Below are 24,909 nucleotides of genomic sequence, written 5' to 3'. Positions count from 1 at the left end.
TTAAGGAGTCCCAAGAGCAGAGAGGTGGAGAAACCCGGCTGAGAGGGAGTCAACCTCCTGCTCAGTTAAGAGAATTATCCCAGGCTTTACCCCAACCCAGACACCTGGGAAGACAGGGCACAAATAATTTCTGAGTTTCGTTCTCCCTTTTAGAAGTTTTTCACAGGATGTTGATTGTTTATTTTCAAGGTTTTAGGGGAGGTGTCATTTTTTTCTTTCTATTCTTTATACTTAGGACCAGAAGACTCCCGTTGGCTCTGAGAGCATTGGAGTGAGAACATGAAATCCCCAAATTCACTGTTCCATTAATTGTTTTCAGTGGAGTCCTTCTCACTGACACCAACTCCTACAGATTGAGCACACTTTAAAATATTTGCTCAGACGATTTTTACAGGAGCTTTTCTCTAAAAAGCATCAACAATCTCTTACGTAGAAGCTGCTCATCCTGATATTTCCAAGGATTCCAGAGACTGTCCTGCGCAACAGAACAAAAAATAATGACATGGTTGCAACACGGTGGAACAATAGTTACTTTTGTGCAATGCTGAGAAAGGTGATAAGGAATCAAAATTTACTGAAAGAGGCAGGAAGAGCGATAACAGCTTTACTGCTTGCAATCAAAAATTATAATCGACCCTACAATAAATATATAAAATTTATGTAGGATTTAATCCAAGGCTTATGAAATCCACGGCTCGACGTTTCTTGGTAAGTCATAAAGGTGAGAGTTTGGCAGCAGAATGTGATTTTTGGACTGTGCATTGTAATTCCTGGACTGCAAACCCGGTGCCTCTCCTGCGGAGGTGTTTTCCTTACTGAGCCACAAATCCCCTGCTTAAAATTTGGTTTATTCTCATCCACCGAGGGGAATGCACCTGCAGTGCCAGTTTCAGCAAGCACCCACCTACATTTGCCAGAGCCCATCCTGAATTCCTGCTCCTCTCCTGCGCTCGGGCTCTCCTCCATCCTTTCCTCCCTTCCAGGGCTCAGCCCGGCGTGGCCCAAAGCTGGCTCCAGGTTCCTCGTGGTGCTCCTTTCCTCTCCTTTAAAACAAAACACACGGATGCACTGCAGGGAACACCCCCACCAGCACCTCTTTAAATATTCCAGACACCAAATTAGGCCATTATTTCAGAGTTTCCTCCTTGTGAATAACGCATTTCCCCTCACCGCTGTCATCACCGAAGGTTTTTCCGTCCCTAAATTCATTTCTATGGATATAACACGGTCTGGATTGAGATAGATGCGAGTATCTTTGCAAATCAGTTATTAGGAGGGATTTTTTGGGCCTGTCTTTGCACGGAATGAGCCGGATTTGGCCCCAGAAGCTGCCCGGAGTGAAGCCACTCACAGCACACCGGTCCCTCCCTCCAGGATTTTCTATCACCTGCGGAGCCACAAATCCTCCGTACACACGAAAACTCAGCCTTGCTTTCAGCAGGGCTTCAGGATTTCCCTTTCCTTCATTTGCTTTGCGTTCGAGCACATTTGAAACAAAACCAAACAACTCCTCAAGGACTCTGCTTGCAGCCCCAGCCGCGTCCTGGGGCTGCAGAACGGACACGTGCCTGGCAGATGGAGAAATTCCACGTGTCAGACTCCAGCCCTTGGACACCACAAGCAGAGCCCTTGCAACACAACCGCCGCAGCCCCAGAAGGTGTTGCCTGGCCAATTTACCTGCCTGCTTTTGGAGCTTGATTTTGGCCAGGGTGAGGGCGGTGATGGTGATGAAAATCAGCAAAAGCAGGGCTGGTATCACCACCGGGAGCAGCCGTGGTTCACCGGAGGAGCTGGGGAGATGAACCACCGGCATTAAATCGGGTTTGGAGTCACCGTCCTGCTTCAGGCAGGCGGTTGTTCTCACGCTAAAGGGTACCAAGGAGTTGTAAACTCTGACTGGATCAAAGAAAAGCCACCAAGAGTCAAGGAGAGTTGCAATCGTTTGATCTGGAGTTTGGCTTATGAGGAGGTGATTTCCTCAGCCGCTGTGTGGGGTTTGTGCTGCCAGCTGAATTAGCCCCTCCGAAGGGAGAACGAGCTGTTTGCACAGCACAAATTCACAAATAACGCATCCTTTTGGTGAGACGCTACAACCCTCACGTTTTTGGAAGGTGTCTCCCCTCTTTCTGTCGCGGTTTGGGGGGAGCTGGGGATGGGGAGGATGGGGTGAATCCAGGGTGCCCATCTCGGCATGGAGCTGGATTTGTGGACTTTGCCCAGCTGGGTTCTGGCTGACCCTGCAGTTCAACTCCTGCTGCCTCTGCACCAGATCCCTTCAGCAGGGCTGGCTGGTGGCCACGGCTGGGGGAGGACTTGGAGCTGCTCACGGGGAGCACAGCAGGCAAATCCACAGGGAAGCCTCTTGCACTGGGGTGAGACACAGGAACCGGTGTGGAGAAGGACCAGGGGAATAATTCCTGCCCCAAACACTGCCAGCCTTTGGATGAACCTTGCCCAAAGCTCACTCCTGGTCCAACAGCGAGCTCCCAGCACTGCCCGTGGGCTCCTGGCTGCTGCAGGGCTCGGGGAAGGGGCTCCCAGGGGTTCACCAGGGCTATTGCTCAAACCTCAGCCACATTCCCCAAGGTCCTGTGTCTGTCCTGAGCCCAGGGAAACAGGCAGGAGCACGGCTGTTGACTCTGGCATCTGCTCCACGGGGGCAGCCAGCCCCAGGAGGGTCAGGGACAAGCTCAAAGCGCGCACGGACATGAGGCGACCTCGCCTCCTTCTCTCCCTTCTCGTGTCTCTGGAGGTGCTCTCACCTGGGCACAGCTTCCCCAGGGCCCCGGGGAGCGGGGGCAGACAGGGTGTGAAACGCCGAGGACGTGGCCGTGGACTCACCTCTCCTGAAAGGTTTCACCTGCGGCGGTCGCGGAGGCGCCAGGGGTGGCAGAGGTGGCAGTGGGCAGCAGGGAGCTGCTGCCCTGGGTGACAGTGACAATGGTGGTGTCCCTGGGGACAGTGACAATGGTGGTGTCCCTGGGGACAGCACCCATGGTGACGCCATAGGCGGCAGTGCCCATTTTGGTGCCCCTGGGGACAGCGCCCATCACGTCCGCCGTGCTCCCGTGCCTGGCTGTGCTGTGGGCAGCAGGGCTCGGTGCCGTGGCTCTCAGGGGAGTGGCTGTTCCTGGGTCCCGTGAGGAGCAGGTCCCTGCAGAGAACATGATTTTGAGGCTTTAACACCCGCCCTTTGGCAGAGGTGTTTGTCAGATTTACCAAAGGTTTACATTTTTCACCTCGCTTCTCGTGTGAAAAAACACCAGACTCAGGCATTCCTGCTCTCCTTGGGGTGCTGCAGAAAGCACTGATGGAAACCTGAACGCCTGGCAAACATTCCTGCTTCAATCCCACTCTTCCTGCCTCTGCCAGAGGAGCAGTCCTGTGGATCTATTTACACCCTGCAGCTCCTCAAACTGTGAAAGATAACCTTCAGCTTATCTTCAGAGCCAAACACCTCCCCGTGCTGCACGTGCCAGGATGTCACATCCTGGGGGTTTGCATCCTAAATAATCAACAACATCATCCAAACTCAGCAAATATCGCCGGAAAGAAATTTAAAAAAATTCATTCTGAGGTTTTTAAAGCTGAAAGAAAGCTCAGCTCCCTCACCCCTGAAAACCTCCACCGTCACCTCAGGCGCTCGCTAATAAGGAAAGGAAAAAGGAGAGCAGCTGTTTCTGGGGGTGTGGAGTGGTTTGGGGACCCTCCAGGCCGTGCCACCACCTACCCTTGTGGATGAGCAGCTTCAGCGAGGCCGTGAGCTCGGACTGGCCGCTCCTGGCCCCACACCAGTACCAGCCTTCGTCCTCCTCCCTCAGCTGCCTCAGCAGCACCGTGAAGCTCCCGCGCTCGGGGTCGCTGCCGGACACCCGCAGCCGCCCTCGGTAGGACTCCAGCACGAAGCCCTGGTGGTCCAGCAGCACCGGGCAGCTCCCTGCCTTCCACCTGCACAGGTATTTCTGCTCGTAGGTCCCCTTGGGGTCGTGGTGGCACTGGAAGGACAGCGAGCCCCCCACCGCGCCGCTGAGGAATTTGGGTCTCCTGGGAAGGGCGGAGGCTGCAGGGGAGGGCACAGAATGAGCATTTGGTGCCCCTCACCCGGCGCTGAGCCCCACCGTGCCCTGCCCTACCTGTGGCCACCTGCAGAACCACCTCCTGTGGGCTGTCCTGAGCCCTCGGTCCTTGTGTCCCGCACAGATAGAGCCCCGAATCTTCCTTCCTCAGGTCATTTATCAGGACTCTGAAAGCTCCAGAGCTGTCCTGAGGAGTGATAACGATCCGCCCTTGGTAACTCCTGCCCACGTAGCCATCGGAGCTGGCCATGAGAGCGCAGCTCCTTCTGCCCACTTTGCACCAGAACCTCTTCTGGTCACTTTGGGTGTCCCCAGAGGGGCACAGGACTGTGACAGAGCCGTGGAGCTCCCCTCGGATGAGCTGGGTTGGCCTTGGTGCCGTGGCATCTGCAGGGAGTGAGCAGGACAGGGGCTGTCAGCACACAGAGCCCCCAAAACCTGCCCCGTCCTTTTGGCTCCACGAGTTATCTCAGCCCGTGCCCCCGAGCTCTGCTCTAGGATAACAAATACTCATCTTTTTAGCTGATAACAACTCAGAAATATCCACACACGCAGTTCACACCTCAGTTGTTTCCTTTACTTCCCCAAAACCCGTTCACTCGGACACTTCCCCTGTGCCCTGCCCCGGAATCTCCAAACCTGCATTTCCAGCAGGCGGAAGAGGATTTCCTTCCACATTTCTGAACAGCTGATTTAACCAAACCCGGGTGCTTTTATACCCCAAAATTCTAACTGTCTGGCAAACGGAAAAAAGCTGAGAGGCACCTGATCCCAAACCTCTCCCAGGAACCGAGAGGAAAAAAAAACAAAAATAAAAATCCTACCTGCCAAAACCGTCAGGTTGAGGCTGACGTAGAGCCCTTGGCTGGAGCCGCCAATGCCACACCTGTAGGTGCCCGAGTCGCTGCTCCTCAGCCCTGTCATTGTCACCGTGAGGGTGCCGTTCTGGGGGACGTCCCTCAGGGCCACCCTGCCCCTGTACTCGCCCGAGGGGGAGCTGCTGGAGGAGATGATGGCGTAGCAGACCCCGTTCTCTGCCACTTTGCACCAATATTTCCTCTCGTATTTGTTGGCCGGGATGGTGGAGTAGAAGCACTGGTGGGTGATGGATCCTCCGAGCCGTCCTGCCAAGAACCTGGAGCCGTACAGGCTGCTGGAGACGGGCTCTTGGGGGACAGAAACAGGGGGTGGGTTACTCCCAGGCACACAGCAGAAGCCAGCACGGCTCCTTCCAGGCAGGGCTGTGGTTCTGAGGGGCGCCTGGCTCCAAAAATCTCTAAAAATTTGGATGTGATGCTTCCCCTCCCTGAGTGCCCCTGGTGCCACAGAGCCACTGGCACGGATGGGGAGACCCTCAAAACCCCTCACAGTTAAAGGTGAAGGGCAGAAATTCATGGAAAATCCCTCTGGCATTTGCAAACTGCCCGTCCTGGCGACATCCCTCTCCCCGTGGATGCTGCAGGGGAGCCGGGGTTCTCCTCCAGCCCTCAGCACGCTTTGCTGGCTCTGGGTGGTCAGACTGGTTTCCACACCGCGGGTGGAGGTGTTTGGTGTCCCGGGGAGCATTCAGCCTTGTCCCCGCTTCCAGCTTCCCCTGCTCTCCCCGGGGCTGGGGACTCGCTGTGTGGCTGACTCACCGTGCAGCAGAGCCGCTAAAAGGAAGAGAAGCGCCATGGCCACGAGCGCTCAAATCCTCGCAAACCGCGCCGTGGGGACGGGGTTTTGCTGCTTTGTGCAATCACCAAAAAGAGAGAGGTGGTGGCAACCTGTCACCGAGACACACAAAGAAATCACGCGCAGACAAGAGATTTTCGCAGAGGTTCTTCTGATCCAGCTCCCAGCTGAGAGAGCGGAGAGAAGAGACCCCTTTGTTTATTTTTTTACTTTTTATACATTTGTGGGTCCAGCAGAAGATTGGCTTTTTGGGGTTTTCACCCCTCAGCCTCAGTGGCCAGACGAATTGTCAGTTACAATTGTTTTCAGGTTAGAAATATGCAAACAAAGGACAGAGAATGAAAAACAAAGGATTTGTTCATATTACTTCTGTGGGAAAGGTAGAAAACTGCTCTTAATATTGTACAGTAACTAAAAGATCTGACTCCATTTATGAAAATCAAAAGGCTAATAAAGAAACTCAGAAAAACCAGGGTAACAGCAACCCCCGGAATGCTCTGACGGCTGCTGCTGGCTCCGAGCCTCTGACCTGTCCCAGGCCAAAAAGAAGGGAATTTTTAGAGGATAAAAGGTGCCAGTGGTGCTGTGCAGATCTCCCGCTCTGCTTTGAGCCCTGCGCTGTGGGGATGGGGGAGGCATTGCTGGGAGTGGGGGGTCAGCCACAGCCCAAAATGTGGGAGGGACCTGCTGTGGCGCTGCTGGGGCATCAAACCTTCCCCTGTCCCTTCTCTCTTCTCCCTTTTTCCCTTTCCCTTTTCCTTCTTCCCTTTTCCCTTTCCCCTTCTCTCTTCTCCCTTTGCCCTTTCTGTTCTCTTCTTGTTTTTTCATCTCAAGAAGCAACAGCAGAAGCTGCAGATCTCAAAGGTGCCAGCATCCTCAAACATCTCCCGTCACCCCCCCAATCATTTACTTTATTTTTATTATTATTATTATTATTATTATTATTATTTTTATTTTTATTTTATTTTTATTTTTATTTTTACTTTTAAAAAATTTTAATATTTTTTATTTTTTGGTTATGGTTATTTTATTATTTTAAATTTTATTATTATTTCTATTTCTATTTCTATTTCTATTTCTATTTCTATTTCTATTTCTATTTCTATTTCTATTTCTATTTCTATAGTTATAGTTATAGTTATAGTTATAGTTATAGTTATAATTTTTTTAAATTTTATTTTTATTCCCTGCCATTTGTTCTTCCCCAGCTTGTTGCTGCCCCTCTGCACACCGCCCGCAGGCAGTGCCTGTGTGCCCCTGTTTGAGACGGGGACGATTTCCTTGTTCGAGTTGAAACCTTCGGGTTGCTGCAGCCTTTCACCTGAAATCCTCTGTGTGAGCTTTGCCTCACCCCCAGCGCTGTTCAAACCTCGGAGAGTGCAAATCCTTCCACCCTTGTTCACGCACTGGGAGCTCCTCAAATCCCTCGGAAACGTGGAGAAGGAAACTCCCAAAGCCGTAATCAGTTTTATTCCTGCTGGGCTGAGTCCTGCCCACAAACCCCACTGCTGGTCCCCTGCACCTGAGTGCAGAGGTGGGACACGAGCTCAGCCCAAACTGGGGTCACCCCAAACTGGGCTCAGCCCAAACCAGGCTCAACCTGGCACCCGGCTCAACACAAACCAGGCTCAACACAAACCAGGCTCAACACAAACCGGGCTCAGCACAAACCGGGCTCAGCCCAAATCAGGCTCAGCCCAAATCAGGCTCAGCCCAAACCAGGCTCAGCCCAAACCAGGCTCAGCCCAAACTGGGCTCAGCCCAAACCGGGGTCAGCCCAAACCGGGCTCAGCCCAAACCAGGCTCACCCCAAACCGGGCTCAGCCCAAACCGGGCTCAGCCCAAACCAGGCTCACCCCAAACCGGGCTCAGCCCAAACCGGGCTCAGCCCAAACCAGGCTCACCCCAAACCGGGCTCAGCCCAAACCAGCCTCAGCCCAAGCGAGACTCAACCTGGCACCAGGCTCACCCCAAACCAGGCTCAACCCGGCACCAGGCTCAGCGCAAACCAGGCTCAGTCCAACCCCAGCTCAGCCCAAACCAGGCTCAGCCTGGCACCAGGCTCAGCCCAAACCAGCACCACCAGTCCCTGGCACGCTGTGTACTGGGGACATCCTGCACGTCCCCTGGGCTGAGGGAAGTGTGGCACGGCGCTGCAGAAATGTCCCCTTCCCCTCGGGGGCTCCAGGATCCTCCCTGGACATTTCCCCCCGGGGTTTTGCTGGTTTTGGGGCACTGGGCACCGCTCGAGTCCCCCCAGCTCTGCTCACTCGGGGCTCAGCAGAGCCCCAGCCCTTCCCTCACTGCAGCTGACAGAGACAGAACAGGTGAAAAATGGGGATTTTCCCTCAAAGTCACAACTCCCGCCAGACTGGAGGACTTGAAGCAATGAAGAGCTAAAAAAAAAAGCCCTGTAAAGAGCTGGACGAGGTTTTTTTAATCAAAAAATCAGGAAAAATGTGATTTCTATGCTTATTTAATCTTTTCTGATGTCCACCAGTGCACTCCCTCTTTTCCTCATTTCTGGTCTGCAGGACAGAATCCTCAGCTTCATTTTAATCTCATTTAATGTTAATTTTTAGGCAAGGAGCTGTTTTTTAACGCTAACCCACAAATAGCTGAATAAAGATAAAGCAGAAAGAGACAAGAAATAGCTAGAGAAATCCCGGGGGTAAATCATGTGTGGTTGGGTTTTCCCTCTCTTTATTTCAGTCTTATGTAGTGTAAATGTCTATAGGACCCATTTTTGGTGTCCAATTAAACCATTATCCTGCCACCATCCAGAACTGGGATGCATTTTACCTCATCCATTTCAATTTTTTGGGGGGGTGTTCTTGGCCAAAAAGTAATTTAATTTATAGCTTTAAAAATACTAAAAAATTAAAGGCACAGAGGGGAAGGAAAAAAAAAAAATCACCATAAGTCACTACCTTTATCTTTATAGAAATAATTATGTTGAATTTCAGAACTGTCACAGACTGTTGGTGACATCTCTCTCCTATAATCACTCTACAACAGCACTGTTCTCCAAAAACCACTATTTTAAGGGCAAATTGGGGCTCACTTACCTTAGATTTTGATGCTTCTGGTGCTGGAAATTTCCTCCACCTCCAGCTCAGATTTTGTTTAATAAAGTTGTTTTTGCAGCTTGCAGCTCAGTCAGTCTTGGCTTTTCTCTTGATGTTTAATTTGGTTTTTTTTGGTTTGTTTTTTTTTTTTTTTTTTGTATGTTGATGCGTTGTTTTTAAAATGGGTGCACTAAAAATCTTCGGAGGTCTTGAGGTGCATCGGTGAGCTGAGTGGAGACGGACAAAATGCCCAGAGGAGTAGCAGAGATGTCATCAAAAAGACCCAAAAATGTTCTTTTTTAGCTTGATGACATCATGGAAGGGGGAGGAAAGAAAAAAAAAAAAAGGGTGAAGAGGCCAGGAGCAGAAATTGCAGAGTTTGAGAGGAGTTCCCCTGCTCTCCAGGCTTTGTGCTTTAATAAGAACACGCAGCAGTGAATGGTGCTTGCTGTGAGCCACTTCCAGGCAGAACTTCGCATGGAGAACTTTGTGAAAGGTTCCTCAGACACCTGTGGCTTGGCTGGACCTTGGCTGAGCTCACACATCTGTGCTTTCATCCTGTTTTGGGGTCAGAAAGATGGGTTCTGCTTCAAGTTTTTGTCCTAAATGTGAACGAGGCGGGTTCAGACGGAACTCAGGGCAGTTTGCTCCTGGCCACAAACACAATTCCTCTTTTGCATGAACCAAACCACTGAGAGGAGTTTGGAGGCGCTGACAGCTCCAAACCTGTGGAGGCATTTCGGTCATGGCTGGGGATTTTGGGTTGCTTTGCCTTCCTTTAGGAAGGGTTGGCTGCAGACAAAAACTCACCTGGGGCACCTCTGAGGAGTGCCCAGGACCTGCAGGGCAGCATTCTCTGCGTCAGGAGTGGGGGGGTTCAGAGGGAGGTTTAGAGGTGACGCCTTGGGAAGGCTGAGCTGGAACACAGGCTGGACAGAGCTAAGAGAATAAAGTAGATATTTATTAAAAGGTCAGGGCAGGACCCAAGTGTCTGGCAGGACAAGAGCCTGGCCAGGGCTGCACCCAAGGTGGACACAAAATGGGCGCAAAATTGTCACAAAATGGGCAAACGGTCACGAGGTCTCACACTTTTATAAGATTTGGTCCATTTGCGTATTGGGGTTTAATTGTCCAATTCCAGCTCCAGGTTATGAACTCCCATCCTTGTTCCTCTCCTCAGCCACCGCTGTTTGTGCTTTTGGGCTGAAAGCTGTCCTTGGTGTGCAGCAGGAGCAGGATTTGTTTTGTGTCGCTGCTGTGTGCAGAGAGCTGAGTGACCCTGAGTGTGAGCTCAGAGCTGCACCTGGGCAGCACAGAACATGGAATACACGAGAGCTCAGCCTCAAGGCATCAGAGGAACCACTTTGTTCTCCAGCCCTGTGGAGTCCAGGACCTTGATCTTCCCCTCTGGGGTCAGACAGGGTGTGAAGAGCAGATTGTTTTCTGTGTAAGACAATCCTTGGAGCACTTTGGAATCTCCCTGGCTGGGGGTAAACCTCCGCCGGGCAGTTTTGAGCTCTTAATTGCGGCATGATTTCTTTTATTGCAGTGATTGTTGTGTTTTGTACCAAACCTGTGCCACAAATCGCCCCACTCTTGGCTGGGCTCCAGCAGCACTGCCCTGCCTGAGGGCATTTATTGCCAGGAGAGCAGCAAAGCACCAGGATTGGCTTTGTGTGAGCAATAAAACGGGACACGAGTGATGGTGGGAACCCCCTGGAAACACTCAGTGTTATTTTAGGGAATCATAAAATCATGGAATTATTACAGGAAACTGTCCTGGGGCAGGACCGTTGCCTTGCACCTCCACTGCTAAAGGAGAGTTAAATGTTTTAGAATTTATTCTTCTGGGCTGCGCTTGTAAAGGAAATTCCTCTTCCCTCCTCTGACTAACTGCAGGAGGAATCTTCTCCCTGGGAGCAGCACCAGGACAGGCAGAGGCTCCATCCCACGAGCTCCATCCCTGTGCAGATGTCTGCCTGTGCTCAGAGCTGCAATTAATAAATGATAACAACCCCTGGCTGCTCCACGGCGCCGGGTTAATGATCAAACTCCTGCTCGGAACCAGCCAGGGGTGGTTCTGCCGCACACAAACCCCTCTGCAAGGAGCAACACTGCCCCTGTCTGTCTCCTCCTGGACTTCCAAACCCAAGAGCGATCGGAAGAAAAGAGCTGAGACCTCCGGGAGGCGGAGATCCTCATCCCCAAACCCGCCGGGATTAGAGAGCAGGAACGAGAAACATCCGAGGAGCAGGAACGAGAAACACCGGCTCTTCTTTCCGATATTATCAGGTAAATTCGCGTCACTGCCGAACAGAGGCGAGCTAAACCCCAGGCAGTGAGCCCTGGATGCTCTCACACGGCGGCCGGAGGCTGCAATGCCCCTGCTGGGCTCCTCTTTGCAGGTCGTTGGCTCTGCGGGGCCAAGCACGGCACGGGTGGGAGCTGCAGGGACGGGGCTGGGCATTTTTTCGTTTTCATTTCATTAGGAACAAAGAGCAGGGGCAAAAAATAAAAAAAATACATAATGGAGAGAGGCGCAGTGGGGCTGGAGAGGGTCCTTGTCCCCTTGTGAGCAGGGAAAGGGCAGAGCCACGCTCCTGGTTGTTGCCCAAACCATGCTGGAACGTGGATAAAAAAGCCTCAGACATCTGCAGCACCTCCCAGAGAGCTGGAGTGAGCCCGGCTCCATCCTGGAGCCCAGGTTTGGTGTTCCCCAGCTTGGTTCAGCAGCACCCAAACCTCCTTCCCCACCTCTCAGCCCCAAGGTTCCCCCGACGCCGCCCTGGAAGCACGAGAGCTGTTATTAAAACAAATTATTCCTGCTGTGGCCTGGTGCAGCTGATGTTCCCTGACACTGCCAGGATCCCACCGGCTCCTGAATCTGATCTCTGTAATGAGAGATGTGCACAAGGATGTTTTTAATTGAGACAGGAGGTCTTGACGGGCTCACGTAGACATGGAAATGACACGTCTGAGCCAGGCTGGGACCGATAGTTAGGAATTAGATGAATATTCCGTGCAAAATGCAAAGCTGGGTGTTTTCTTTGTTGTTTTTAACATTGTTAACACATAAACTCAGTCTGGATAATCTGCATGAAGACACTGAGGGTACATTTACCAACTCTTCCGAGACTTGCTGCTTCTGCAAGGCTGTGATCTCTCTTCGTGGCTGTTTTGTGTCTGGGCTCTGCTGGGATTTTGCCTTCTGGGCACAAATCAAGGTAAATATACCCAGAATCAGAGTCACAGAATCATGGAATAGTTTGGCTTGGAAGGGACCTTAAAGCTCATCTCATTCCACCCCCTGCCAGAGTGTGAATTCTGATTTTGATTTCAGGGGTCCCCAGACAAGAAGCCGGGAGTTCTGCTGGGCTCTGCTCAACCTGGGGGTAGATTTTGTGCTGCTTTGTCCCCACCCAGACTTGGAGCAAGCTGGGACAGTGCAAGGGGGGCGGAAACTGCATGAGCTTAAGGTCCCCTCCAACCCAAACCATTCCATGGTTTTATGATGATGACAAAGTGAGAGCCTTTGTTCCTTACGGGCAATTTAATTCCCAAACTAATGCAGGCTTTCTTTAGAGAGAAGGGCTGACCCTTGGAGGTAATTGCACTGAACAATTTGCTGATGTTAATTAACTGCTGGCGGCGCTAAGCTGCACTCAGTCCTTTCCATCCCTGACCTTGCAGCAGCAGCGCCTTTCCAAGACAGTCTGTGAATACCAAACAGGCTCGGGCTGGACACAATCCTCAGCCAGGCTTTCAACCCCTCCCTGAACACCGCTGCCCCGCGCCGAAGGTGTGCAAAGAATCCGAGGAATGCGAGGGAAACAAGCAGGGAAACAAGCAGGGAGATGCTGGTTGGTAGCTGAGCAATTCATCGAAGTATCCCGGGGCTGGCCAGCCTGGTGCAAACATCAGGAGGAGAAAAGTCTCCAGCAGCAGGAGGCAGAAGGAGCAGCTGGGTTGCAGGAGGGCACTTGCAGGTGCTCCTGGTGGAGCTGAGGTTCCTCAGCGGCTCCTGCAGGAGCTGGAGCAGCAGCAGGAGCAGATCAGATGGAGCAGGAGGAGCAGGATAAGGATCAGGAGTAGGATCAGGATCGGGATCGGGATCGGGATCAGGATCAGGATCAGGAGTAGGATCAGGATCAGGAGTAGGATCAGGATCGGGATCGGGATCAGGAGCAGGAGCAGGAGCAGGAGCACGAGCACGAGCAGGAGCACAAGCAGGAGCAGCAGCAGCAGTAGATCAGGAGCAGGAGGAGCAGGATCAGCAGCAGGATCAGCAGCAGGATCAGCAGCAGGAGCAGATCAGCAGCAGGAGCAGGAGCAGGAGCAAGGAGGAGCAGGAGCAGCAGCAGGAGCAGGAGCAGGAGCAGGAGCAGCAGGAGCAGATCAGGAGCAGGAGCAGTAGGATCATCATCAGCAGCAGCAGATCAGGAGCAAGGAGGAGCAGGAGCAGGAGCAGGAGCAGGAGCAGCAGGAGCAGATCAGGAGCAGGAGCAGTAGGATCATCATCAGCAGGAGCAGATCAGGAGCAGGAGCAGCAGGAGCAGATCAGGAGCAGGAGCAGTAGGATCATCAGCAGCAGGAGCAGATCAGGAGCAGGAGCAGATCAGGATCCCTCTGCCAGCAGCAGGGCTCGGCTCTGCGTGGCACCAGGCACAGTCATGGGCCGGCTCTTGCATAAGCTCCCAGCCCTTGGGCATAAACAGCTCCGTTTCCGAGGGCTACAAACAGATCCAGCAGGTAAAATTCCATATTCCCCTCGCAGGATTAAACAGTGACGCCTGCTCGTGGAGAGGGGCTTGCCTGCGGTGAGAGATCCAGCCCAGAGCGTCTGGCAGCTCCAGGAGAGGCACAGAAATGTGGAGTTAATTCCCAGAGGAATGACCCTGCTGCTCTGTGGCTGTGGTTTGAATTTATTCTCTTTTGTTTCCATTTCATTCCAGCTCCTGTTTGTCAGCATCGCCACGTCACAGATTGATAAGGGATCTTTGGGAGTGAGATTTCCCCTTGGAAATCTGAACAAAACTCAGCTTTCATAACACCAGCACACAATGGTTCTGACTAAAGCCAAGGGTTGGAAGAGAAACCTTTTGTTTCCAAAACAATCTGGTTTTAAGAAATGTTTAGGTTCTGTTTTGGGGCAAAAAATGCTTTGTGAGGGTCCTTAATCCTCTCCTTCTTTCTCATTAGATAAACAAGGTGAGATTTCCCTTGGGACTTGAATCCTGCAGGTGCTGAGCACTCAGTCAGAGCATTAAATAACTGGAATCAGCCCTGGGTGAGACAGAACGGGCAGAGGAGAGGAGCACAGAGATGAAAACGCAGCTCTACCCCAGGCAGGAGCTTGGCTGAACTTTTACTCGGCTTTAACCTGGCATCTCCCCCTCCTCTCTGCACGGTGCTCTTCCTGCCTTTAAACTTGCACTTGAGAGTCCCCAGGCCGAGCAGCCCAGGGCCGGGTGGAACCTCTGCCGCTGCCTGGCTGCACATCGGGCTGGTTCCAGCCTGCCAGCACACACGGGAGCACCGGCAGCTCCACAGCCCCTCTTGGTGCTCGCAGCGAGAGCCGGGAATCACAGAATCATGGAACAGCTTGGGTTGGAAGGGACCCTAAAGCTCTCCTTGCTCCTCCCCTCCTCACAGCCAGGGCCACCTTCCACTCTCCCAGGTTGCTCCATGGAAGACTTTGCCTGTGCTGATGAAATAATTCCGTTTTATAGGTGGGACAGACCTGACCTGGCTCATCCTTTGTCTCAGAACACCTGGTTTCAAACCCCACCGTTTCAATTCACCCGACAGAGCCATAGATCTGTACCACAGGGCGCTTTTCTGATCACACACAGGTTTATTTAACACACACCTCTGCTCCCCGAGGTCAGCAGCAAGGTGTTGGCAGAATCAGCTGGGCCTGAGAGGTGCCAGCACAGCTCGGAAGGGATGAGTTGGAGCTGTCCCAGCCTTGCACCCGCCTCATTTCTGGATCTGCCACCAGCACAGCCTCTGGCCTCGCTTCCTGCAGTTCCAGCCTCTTCCAGGAGCTGCATCCAGGTGGTCAGGGCTGGGTGGGAGAGCTGAGCGTGGCAGGGGAGGCAGTGGGATGTCTGTGCAACCCTCCAGCCCCCCACAGCAGGCAGCGGTGGCTTTGGGAGGCACTTCCACGTGGCAGGTGAGTGCTCAGGCCTCAGAGGCTGTGATAAAATTAATAAAAAAAAAACCCCCAAAAAGTCCTAAAGGAGCAGCAAAGTCCGGCAGTTCTTCCCAGAGACGCTTCATCCGCAGGCAACCCCTTTGAAAATAAGCCAAAGCCCTAATTCCGTGGCTTCCCTGTTTCGATGAATCCCCAGATGCGTTAAAGCCCTTGCAGGAGAACACACCTCGTCCGTGCTGAGAGACGCTTTGTATAAATAGCTCACGCGCATCCGCTATGTACAAAATACCCTGCACACCCCGCGTTCCTCTATTTGGTGTGAAGCTCCCAACGCCTCTCCCGAGGCGCCGGCGCAGGAGATGGCACCAGGCGCTTGTGCCCGAGGTCCCAGGCAGTGCAGGCCGCTGGATTTGGGGTGAAAAACCCCCTTTTCCCACCGGCCCCGCCAGCTATTCCTTCAGCAGCCCCAGCTTCTTGAGCGCCTCGCGCCGGTTCTCGTCGGCCGCGCCCTTCGGGGAGATCTTCACGCTCACGGCGGAGCGCGGCGGCCTGGAGAAGCCGGGCAGAGGGTGGGATCTCCTCTTGCTGCTCTTGTCCTGCTCCTCCTGCTCCTTCAGGCCCGCAAAGTCCTTCCCTGCCCCGAGGGAGGCGGGCCGGGGGCGGCTGCTGCGCAGGAAGCTGGGCGCCAGGCGCTCGATGAAGGACATCTTGCCCAGGGAGCTGCTGCTGCTCCTGGCGTTCTGCTCCTTGGCGCTGCTGATGGAGCTGCCCAGCCCCACCCCGGAGCGCTCCAGGGTGTTGGATTTGAAGGCCATCTGCCGCATCCCCGGCACGGAGCCCTCCCTGGGCTGCCCCGGGACGGGGAGCGGCGTCTCCCTGGGGTGGGGATGGAGGTGGGCGCTGGGCTCCCTCCTGTCCTGGGACAGTCCCAGCTTCTCCAGGGCCTCCCTTCGGGCTTTCTCCTTCTCCTTGGGGTCGAGGTGGCCCGAACTCCCCTTCTCAGCGGTGCTGTCGCTGGCAGGGCTGGCGTGAGAGGTGGCTGAGGATGGAGGTGCTGCCCTCACCTTCTGGTTGTGCTCCGTGGCCGGCGGCACTGGGCTGCTCCTGCTGGTTTTCAGGATGATGTTTGGTGGCAATCTCCGCGGTTTGGGGGCAGTTGGAGGCCCGCGCCTGGCGTCGGGGTCCTGAGGGGGCTCTTCCAGCGTGGATTTCTCCGGGTGGCCCCACGAAGTCCGAATCTTGGTCTCCTTGGCATCTGAGCGATGGCTCCGTGACCACTCCAGGTCCTCCTGGAAAGGGTCTGGAGGCTGGATAATCATGGACTTGGTGTGGCTTCCTGAGCTGGCTTGGTCCAGCCTGCCCTCCTCGGGCACCTCCTGTGCAGGTTTTCCTGCTGGCGCCGTGTGGACGCTTCCCTTGCTGCCAGAAGCTCCGTTTTCTGCAGGGATGCTCCTCGGGAGGCTGGAATTCCCTGGGCTCGGAGCAGCTGCCGGGCTGCAGGAGGCAGAGACGCTTTTACCGCTCCTCTGTTCAGCCCCACGCTGCTGATCTCTGCTTGGAGGGGGAGTTCCACTCCCCAAATCTGGGAAGAGAGGGAGCTGAAGTCACACGATGCACACAGAACACCCCTCGCCCCTTCTGGGCCAGCACGGGCAGGGCTCAGGACAGGCGCCAGGGCTCCCCCGACCCTCACTGCTGGGGGAACGGGACCCCGACAGAGCCGGTGCGATCGCCGACACCAGATACTTATGGCAATAAATATTTATTGCAAGACACTTCTCGTAAATAAATGTCGTAATATTCATTGTAATATTAAATTGTGAGGTTTCCAGCTCACCCCGGGGCACAGGGCCTCTCCTGGGCTTGGAGGGCTCCCCGTAGTCGGTGTCGTCCGTGGACACCCCGCTGTCCCCCTCGGCATCCAGGGAGCCGATGGTTTCCTCCAGGAACATCAAGCACTCCTTCTCTTCCACAGATAAATAGTCATAGCTGTTGTCACTCTGGGAAAAAGAAGGTAAGGCAGAGCTGGTAAGAAAGAGAGGTTTACCTTATACTATATATATATAAATGTAAATAAATATATATTTTTCATATATTTTTTCCTAAATATATAAAAAAGAGAGGTTTACTTTGTACTAAATATAAATATAAATATAAATATAAATATAAATATAAATATAAATATAAATATAAATATAAATATATTTTTCATAAATATATAAGAAAGAGAGGCTTACCTTATACTATATATATATTTCATATATATATTATAAAGAGAGGTTTACTTTGTACTATATATATATTTCATGTATATTTTTCATAAATATATGAGAGGTTTACTTTATACTACATATCTAGAACTTCACATAACTTTCATATATATAACTTTATATAATTTTCATAGATATATAACTTTGTATATAACTTTTTATATATTAATAATATATACTTCTATATTAATATTATATATAAATAGATTAATATTATTTAAATATATTTATATTTATATTTATATTTATATTTATATTTATATTTATATTTATATTTAACATCCAGGTAGTTTAGGGAGCCTGTGACAGCTGCTTGGCCACTGGCTGTTCAATAATGAGTATTTACAGCTCCAGAAAACTAGACAACCTCCTCCAAAAATATGAAATATATATATATATATACACTTAAAGCCTTTTTTATATTATCCGACTCTGTGGGTCAGAAGGTGGATTATTCTGAACTTGGGAACTTGGCCTCTAATTTTTAGTTCTTTAAATTGAAATGTGAGCAGATGGGTAACAAATCGATAGCTACAAACACCTGTACTGCTCAGCTATGCTGAATCTTAGAAAACACCGTAAATACTGAAGGTTCCTGTGCAGGTGATGAACTCTCCTCGTTCTCCCACTCATGCCCGAGCAAGAGTTGTTTAATTTTTTGTTGCATTTTGAGCACCGGGAGATGTGTTTCTGCAATATCAGATATGAAGGCGACTCCTGCAATCTGTCACGAACAAAAGGAGGCACAGGACGGAATGTGCATCAGATCAACAAGCACGGGGCAGGAATTATCCCAGGCGGAGTTGTTTTGCAGAGGCACCTTATCCAAATCTTTTACCTTGCAGTATCACAACCAGTTCTTCCATCCCTATTAAACTCGGAGGGTTTGGTTCTGGTTTGCGCTGCACCGAATGGAAAAGCTGCCAGGGCTGAGCGCTGCCCTCGCACGTATCAATTATGCTCCGAGTCAGGCAGGATGTAATTAGCCCATCAGCCTTGGGATCGGTGTTGGGAGACAAACAAGCTTTAATGGACTGATAGTGAGAAATGACACATCTACACCCATGGTCCCAACTCAGCCCTGCCTTAGCCCGGGATTGATCTCGTGCCAGGCAGGAGGAGCTCGGCTCGCTGCCTCCTCCGGGTGAAGTCACTCTGCTTGGAGCCAGGTACCCAACTGCTCTGATCCTGCACCCCTGGCAGCACAGGAGCCTCTCCAGGGAGAGAATCCCCTCTCCAGGCAGAGAATCCCCTCTCCAGGCAGAGAATCCCCTCTCCAGAGATCCTGTCCTGTCGCAGAGCAGCCCCTGCAGCAGCCAGAGCTCCCGGCTGTCGCACACACGTGGCAGGATGGGAAGGCTGGGAGTGCTCTGGGGCAGGAATCATCTGCTCCTGGTGCTGTCTCAGGGCTTCCAGCTGCCTCCAAAGCACCGAGGGAGAGCGGCTTTGAGCTGAGATCTGCCCCAAATCCTTCCTCAGCCCAGAGGGGCGAGTTGGGCTGGGCACCCCGGGGTTACTCACCCGCTGCGAGTGGTTGGAGGCCGTGCTGGCCATGCTGTCACAGCTGCCAGAGTTGCAGCCAGCCATCCCCAGCTCCTTCCTAGGCATAGCACGGGCTGCCCTGGAGGCTGGCACGGGGGGAATATCCCAGCTGGAGCAGGAGAAAGGAGAAGCGTTAAGTTGTGATTCCACCAGGGGTGACTGAAGCGCGCTGGGAGGGAGGACAGGCAGGTTCTGAAGATGCTGGACAGAGGGATTGTGCTCCATCTCAGCACTGCTGTCTCCAGGAAGAGGCACAGCTGGGCTTTTAAAAATCACCCTTGAGTTTTTCCTCAAAATAATTGGAAGCGGGCTCATCTCTGCACAGCCAGCTCGTGTCGGTGGCTCTCTGATCCCCTCACAGGGGTGGAAAAGGAACAAAGCTGTAAGTTCAGCTCAGGAATCCCAGCACCAGCCCCAGCCCCGCTCATGGGGCCTCTTCCCTCTGCCACACCCTGTGCCAGCCCTGCAGCTTGAACTGGCGAGCGCGCTGGCCCCAAGTGCTGCTGCTTACTCACATCCTCGCTCTGTCAGGAGCTTCCTCCTGCCGAGGAGCTGCCTCTGCCACCCTTCCTCGGGGACCCCGGGGAGGTGTCCCCAGGGAGGTGTCCCCAGGGAGGTGTCCCCAGGCCTTTGGGCGTGTTTGGGGACACGGCTGGCGCAGTTGGTGGGGAGCAGGGCAGGCTGGGGCTGTGCCCAGGGGGGTTCAGGCAGCACCCCAATGTCCCCTCTGCTCACAGCAGGACCTCCCATCACCATCGGGACCCCAGCTGCCTGACAAACACCCTGGATTTGGGTTTCCAGCCCTGGGACAGGGGCAGGGTTGGCGCAGGGGACAGTCATCCCTGCACAGGGCTCTGCTGAGCACCCACAGAAGGTGTCATCACCCACGCACGCAAGGCACTTCCAAAATCTCCTGGCGATTCGTCTCCTCCACAGGCACCACCCCGATCCTGGGGAGGGAGCTGGGCTGTGGGGGCGAGAGGGAGCAGCAAAACAAACACCAACACCCCCGCGAGACACACGGACCCACGCGAGGGGATTTGCTCCTCGGGAGACAGAGGAGCCCTTTGTGCTGTGACCTGCAGGCAGGAACACACTGCTGCCTTTTTTTTTTTTCCCCTTGTAGCAGGATCAGGGCATTAGATCCAGCGATAAGTGAGCAGAACTGGCTGCTTGTTCAGAGCCTTAGACCCTGAAAGAATTCCTTTGTAATTGGAATACGCCGCAAAAATCAGATTTCAGCGCCCACGCCCTGACAGATCTAATCCTTCCACGCAGGAGGAGTTTAATATTTCAGTCTCAGCTTTGCATTATTTACTGCTTAAGTGACGTTGCACTAAGTGGTGGCTTTGGAACAGCAGCTCCCCGGATTCTTTGAATTCACATCTCTTCAGAGCCAGGGATTTGAGCTGTCGGGAAGCAGAGCTGAGCTCGGGGGACTTTGGGCCTTTGCAGGGTTTTGCCGTGCGACTGGAACACCCACAACGTGAAATTTAGATTTATATCAAAACTAGAGGTGTTCATTTATAGATTCACATCGACTCCTAAGTGGCAAGAGGCTTGAGCGTGGTTGTTGTGCTGCTCCTGGCTGCCTCCCTCCCAAATTTCCGACAGCAAAACCCTCCAGGGGAAGTGAGAGCCTTGCTGGAACTTGAGTGTGCAGCTGGCTGGGGCCAGCAGGGAGGTGTTTTCTCCATGAGGATCCCCACCAGCTCATCAAAGAAATCCTCTTCTCTCATTCAAACAGCATTTGCAGTGACCTAAAGCAGCTGCCGAGGTTTTGGCACCCACCGAGCCCCAGCTCACGGGAGGCAAAGTTCAGCCCGAGCCCGCCGGGCGCTGCGGAGGATCTGCACCGAAACAAGAAGTTCCTTTTCCTGCCCATTAGCTCTCTGATGTGATTATGGCTCCAGCACACTCATCCAGCTCAGGAAAGGGGAAAAAATCAGTGTTGAAACCCCCAGTTTTAATGATTCAGAAGGATTTTAGTTCCCTCTTTGCGGTGAGTAACAGCCACAATCTAAAAACGCGACCGAGCGTTTGGTTTAAAAGACACGGTACTGCAAAAGCAGTTTTATGGCTGGGTTTCGGTGGTGTGGCCCTCTTCCCCGGATACAAACACATTTGGAAGAGGCTGTTTTTTATCGAAATCCAAAGGCCAGGTCCCTCAGCTCTCGTGGCCGTTGCCATAACTGTCCTTTAAAAGCCCATGGAGCCATCAAAGAGGTGCCGGGTAGCAATTAATGCTAATTGCTTTAGAGAAGAGGCTACTTTCTTTCAGCCAGCACCACTCCAACCTCTCCATCCCGGGTTAGCAGACCTCGGTTTTGCTGTCTGGGACAGAGCAGCCAGACCCCTCCTGCCCCAAACACAGCCCGAAGCAAACCCCCCTTTGCAGGCACCGTCCCAGCTCTGAGCAGCGCTGGGGGATGGATCCCAGCTCAGGGGAGAGGGATCGGGGGCAGATCTGGATTTTCTCCTATCTCAACAGGAACATGAAGCACCCAGCAGCTGCCTGAGCTCTTTGCTGTCCCGAGCACAGGTTTCTCCAGCTTTCCTCCCACCACCACCACCACCTTCAAACCACCTCTTCCAGCTTCTCTGCTGAATCCCCCAGCACATTTCACCCTCCCAAAGCAGAGCCCTGCAGGTACCCAAAGCCCCCCAGCCCCTCGCCCGCAGCCCATCCAGCAGGAAAAGCACAGAGAGCAGAGGACAAGCAGGAGCAGAAGTGATTATTAATCTCTTTTTGTCGTTTTACCAGGCCGTCCGTCGTTCCGTGCTGCCCAATTCCTCGTCCCGGCCGTGCCTATCCCAGGACTTCTTTGCTTTTCTGGGCTAACCAAACACAGCCGGGTTACACATTAACCCTGCTCCCCGCTGCAGATAAGGCTGCGCTGGCCGGGTACGTCCTGACAGGTGATCCCTGGCCCCTCACCTGCAGCCAGGGCGAGCGAAATTCATCCCGCAGCCCCGCAAAAAAAGCAGCTTTCCTGCAGCTTCGGGCTGTGTCCCGGCGTGGCTGAGCCCCTAAACCCCGTCCGTGCCGTGCCCCAGAGCGCTGGGTGTGAGCTGGCGGTGCCCGGGAGCTGCGGGCAAGCTCTGCTCGGTACCACCCAGCTCCTTCACTTCCCTGCTGTCCCCTGCTGTCCTGGGCACGGCTTTGGCCGGAGACTCCTTAATCCGACATCCTGTTCTGCCGCATAGCTGCTCGCTGAGAGCGGAGCGCCGGGCTGAGCCCTGAGCCGAGCCGCGCACACAATAATTACCGTCCCCGGCTGGGCGTTCGCACCCAGGGACGCGTCACCCGCTGCAGGATTCTCCTCTCGGGTGATTTGTGCAGGGATGCCGCAGCTCGGGGTAGGAGCTGCTTCCTGCTCGGCTCTGGAAACAGCCTGAGCTGGGGCACGTTGGTACTCGCGTCTCACCGCAGCTTCCCAGAGGCCAAAAGTTTGCTGCCTGCGAAGGAAGGAGGTTGTAAAGACAGGCAGAAAGGGTTTTGGAAGGGCAGCTTCGAGCACGGATTTATTTACGTGCCCAGCTCCGAGGCTCCTTCTGCCTGTCCCGACCTGCAGCTGCTTGTGCCCCACTTGGCACCGTTCCCTGCGGGCACAGAAACCCTCTGCAGGCTCCTTCCCGGCGCTGGGGCTCCTTCCCCAGGCAGCCTGAGCTCAGATCCTGCAGCTCGGGTGAAGGCCAAAGACCCCCAAGGTGTCCTCCAGACTCATCCTGACACTGACAGCCTCTCAGAAACTCCACTGGGGCATTTCTCCAGCAGCAGCTGCTGCTCTGAGCCCCTGGGTGCCACAGCCACCTCTGCTGCCTCCCCCACAGAGGGGCCCAGGTGTCCCCAACCCTGGGCAGGGTGACACCGAGCCCCAGCCCGGGCGGCGCTGCAGGGGCAGGCAGAGAACAGCAGAGCCTCCTTCTCACCCTGACTTTGGGCTCTGTTGTTAAAACTGGAGCTTTTCCTGCTGATAAACGAGGCTTTGGCCATTCATCCCCCACACACAGCGTGGACTTGTACCTGCCTGAGCAGGTGCTGCTCGCTGCAGATGTGCAAACACCCTGCAGGAAATTTCCAGGGCTGACGCAGCTGCCGGATTCATTCACATTTCCACGCTCCAATGATTTTTTTTTTTTTTTTTCCCCTTCCTTTTAATTTGTATTTGTAGCAGAAGTCTCTGTTGCCACACACGTTCCCCGCTCCACGGAAGGGGGAAGTGGAAACATCAGCTCATTAAAGCCACGGGAAGACGGAGAGAAAACAGATGAGCCAGAAGCTCCCACTGGCAATGCTGAACCCAGCCAAGCGCTGCTCCAGAAGGGAACGTGTGCTGGAGAGCAAATCAACAAAGCAGAGGCTGCTGACAGCCTCTGACAGCCCCAGCCCGTCCTGCCCTCCCTCCTGGCCTGCAGCAGGTGAGGGATGGGGATGCAGCACGTCGGGAGCAGCCGGAGCGTTGTGACAGCCGGGGACTGAGGGCAGGATCGGTGCCAGTGCTGCAGGAGCTGCGCTGGATGGCACAGCATCGACAGAGTTTAAATGTGATCTTAATGAATGAAGTGGGTTTGATTTTAAATGAAGTGATTTTAATTTTAATTTTAATTTTAAGCGGGAGCTTTAGAGCTGCACGGGTTTTGTCGAGTTGTGCCCGGTGCTGAGGCTGCTTGGAGAGAGGCAGGAAATCAGAGCCGGGGTTAATTTTGTTCTCGCTCTGCCAGCAGGGTGTGAGTGAGCAGCAGCAGCGGGCAGGGGTGTCCTGACAGCAGCAGGACTCCAGCGTGGGCAGTCGAACAGGCAGAGCTGGCTGCCTGTGCGGGTCAGGAAAGTGCCACGATCCAGCAGGAGAAATCTCGAGCTCCTCTTGAACCAGGAACCCAGAAAGAACCTGTTCTTTTTCCACATTCCTCTCCCCCCAACAAATATAAATAGCTCCAGCCCGAAATAAGGCGTGATTTCACGCAGATGGCATGAAGGATATGAGAGGAGTCAAGTGATGCAGAGAAAACTTCTCAGTGCCCTGGAAGGACTTTGGCAGCTCCAGAGCCCTGCTGAGCCTCACCCTGTTCCTAAACACGAGGGCACAAGTGACTCAGGCCTGGCCCTGAAGGAAAAGCATCCACACGGCGTCACTGATAAGATTCCTGTCGAGGTAAGGACGTTTATTTGACTCTCTGGGGACTCTTGGGCACTCTCCTTTGCCCAAATTGCAGGCACAACCTGCGTGCTGACAAATCGGTTTTGGAAAGCAGCACGTAGCTAATGCCCCGTGTCACACGGCATTTACCAAACCTCCACATGGCCAGGGAGCTCTGTTTATTATCTCTGTTTTACAGAGAAGAGCTGGAGAAGGGAGGTGAGGTGTGCCCATAGCTTGCTTACCATTAACACCAAAAGAGAGAAGGCAGCTCTCAGGCTTTAACAGTTCCCCAACATTTTAAATTAAAAATAACAGACAAGGGCACTGCGATCTTGGATAACCTGATTTTGTTAACTCCGCTGTTGTATTCCGGTTTCAGGGAGCATTTGGAGCTCAGACAGCTGAAACAGCAGGAGGGATTTCAGCCAGTTTGAAGGAATTCCATTTGGAGCAAACCTGATGGCAGTTTTAGGGCTGGATGCAAAGTTTGATTTTAAAATGCAGGCAGACCTTTAATTGCATGGCAGCGGCAATTTTCCAAACAGCAAGCTGACAACTTTTAGTTCCTCTTCTGGAGAGTTTCCTGGGCAGGGAGGGGCTCCCAGGGCTGGCCCATGGGTGGGTTCTGCAGTGAAATCAGCCAAACACAGATGATTCAGCACTCGTGTGTCAGTCTGATTTCTCAGAACCTCCCCCAGCTCCAGGCACAGCAGGGAACTTCTGCTCCCTCCTCCTTCAGCCCCATCCCCTCCCAAGAGGAGGAGGGCAAACACAAAACCCCTCTGTGGGGTCAGGGAGGTTTTGGTCTCATGGGGGCAGCTCCCAGCTCCAGAGCTGGGATGTTCTCCAGGAGAGCAGGATGGCTGCAGGAGATTGTCCCCAAACTGTCACCGTGTCCCCTGCGGTGCCTGTGCTCAGGGGAAGGTGCTGGTTTGAGATGTACCACAGAACGAGATGTTCCTTCTCTCAGCGCTCTC

The 24,909-nt window shown here is 53.3% G+C and overlaps 1 protein-coding gene across 1 annotated transcript; it reads right to left on the bottom strand.

The window, feature by feature from the left end:
* Positions 1-14,971: 14,971 nt before the first annotated feature.
* Positions 14,972-18,891, bottom strand: C24H1orf116 (chromosome 24 C1orf116 homolog). Its single transcript, XM_040085817.2, has 3 exons — positions 18,768-18,891; positions 16,814-16,976; positions 14,972-16,558 (listed from the first exon to the last, which is right to left on the bottom strand). The coding sequence occupies exons 1-3, from the start codon at positions 18,852-18,854 to the stop codon at positions 15,426-15,428; spliced, it is 1,383 nt and encodes a 460-aa protein (XP_039941751.2). The 5' UTR covers positions 18,855-18,891; the 3' UTR covers positions 14,972-15,425.
* Between the last annotated feature and the right edge of the window lie 6,018 nt (positions 18,892-24,909).

This window comes from Hirundo rustica, chromosome 24 (assembly GCF_015227805.2).
Source record: "Hirundo rustica isolate bHirRus1 chromosome 24, bHirRus1.pri.v3, whole genome shotgun sequence".
Lineage (NCBI taxonomy): Eukaryota > Metazoa > Chordata > Aves > Passeriformes > Hirundinidae > Hirundo > Hirundo rustica.
Note: the sequence above shows the minus strand (reverse complement) of the source record. Positions and strands in the feature narration are given on the sequence as shown.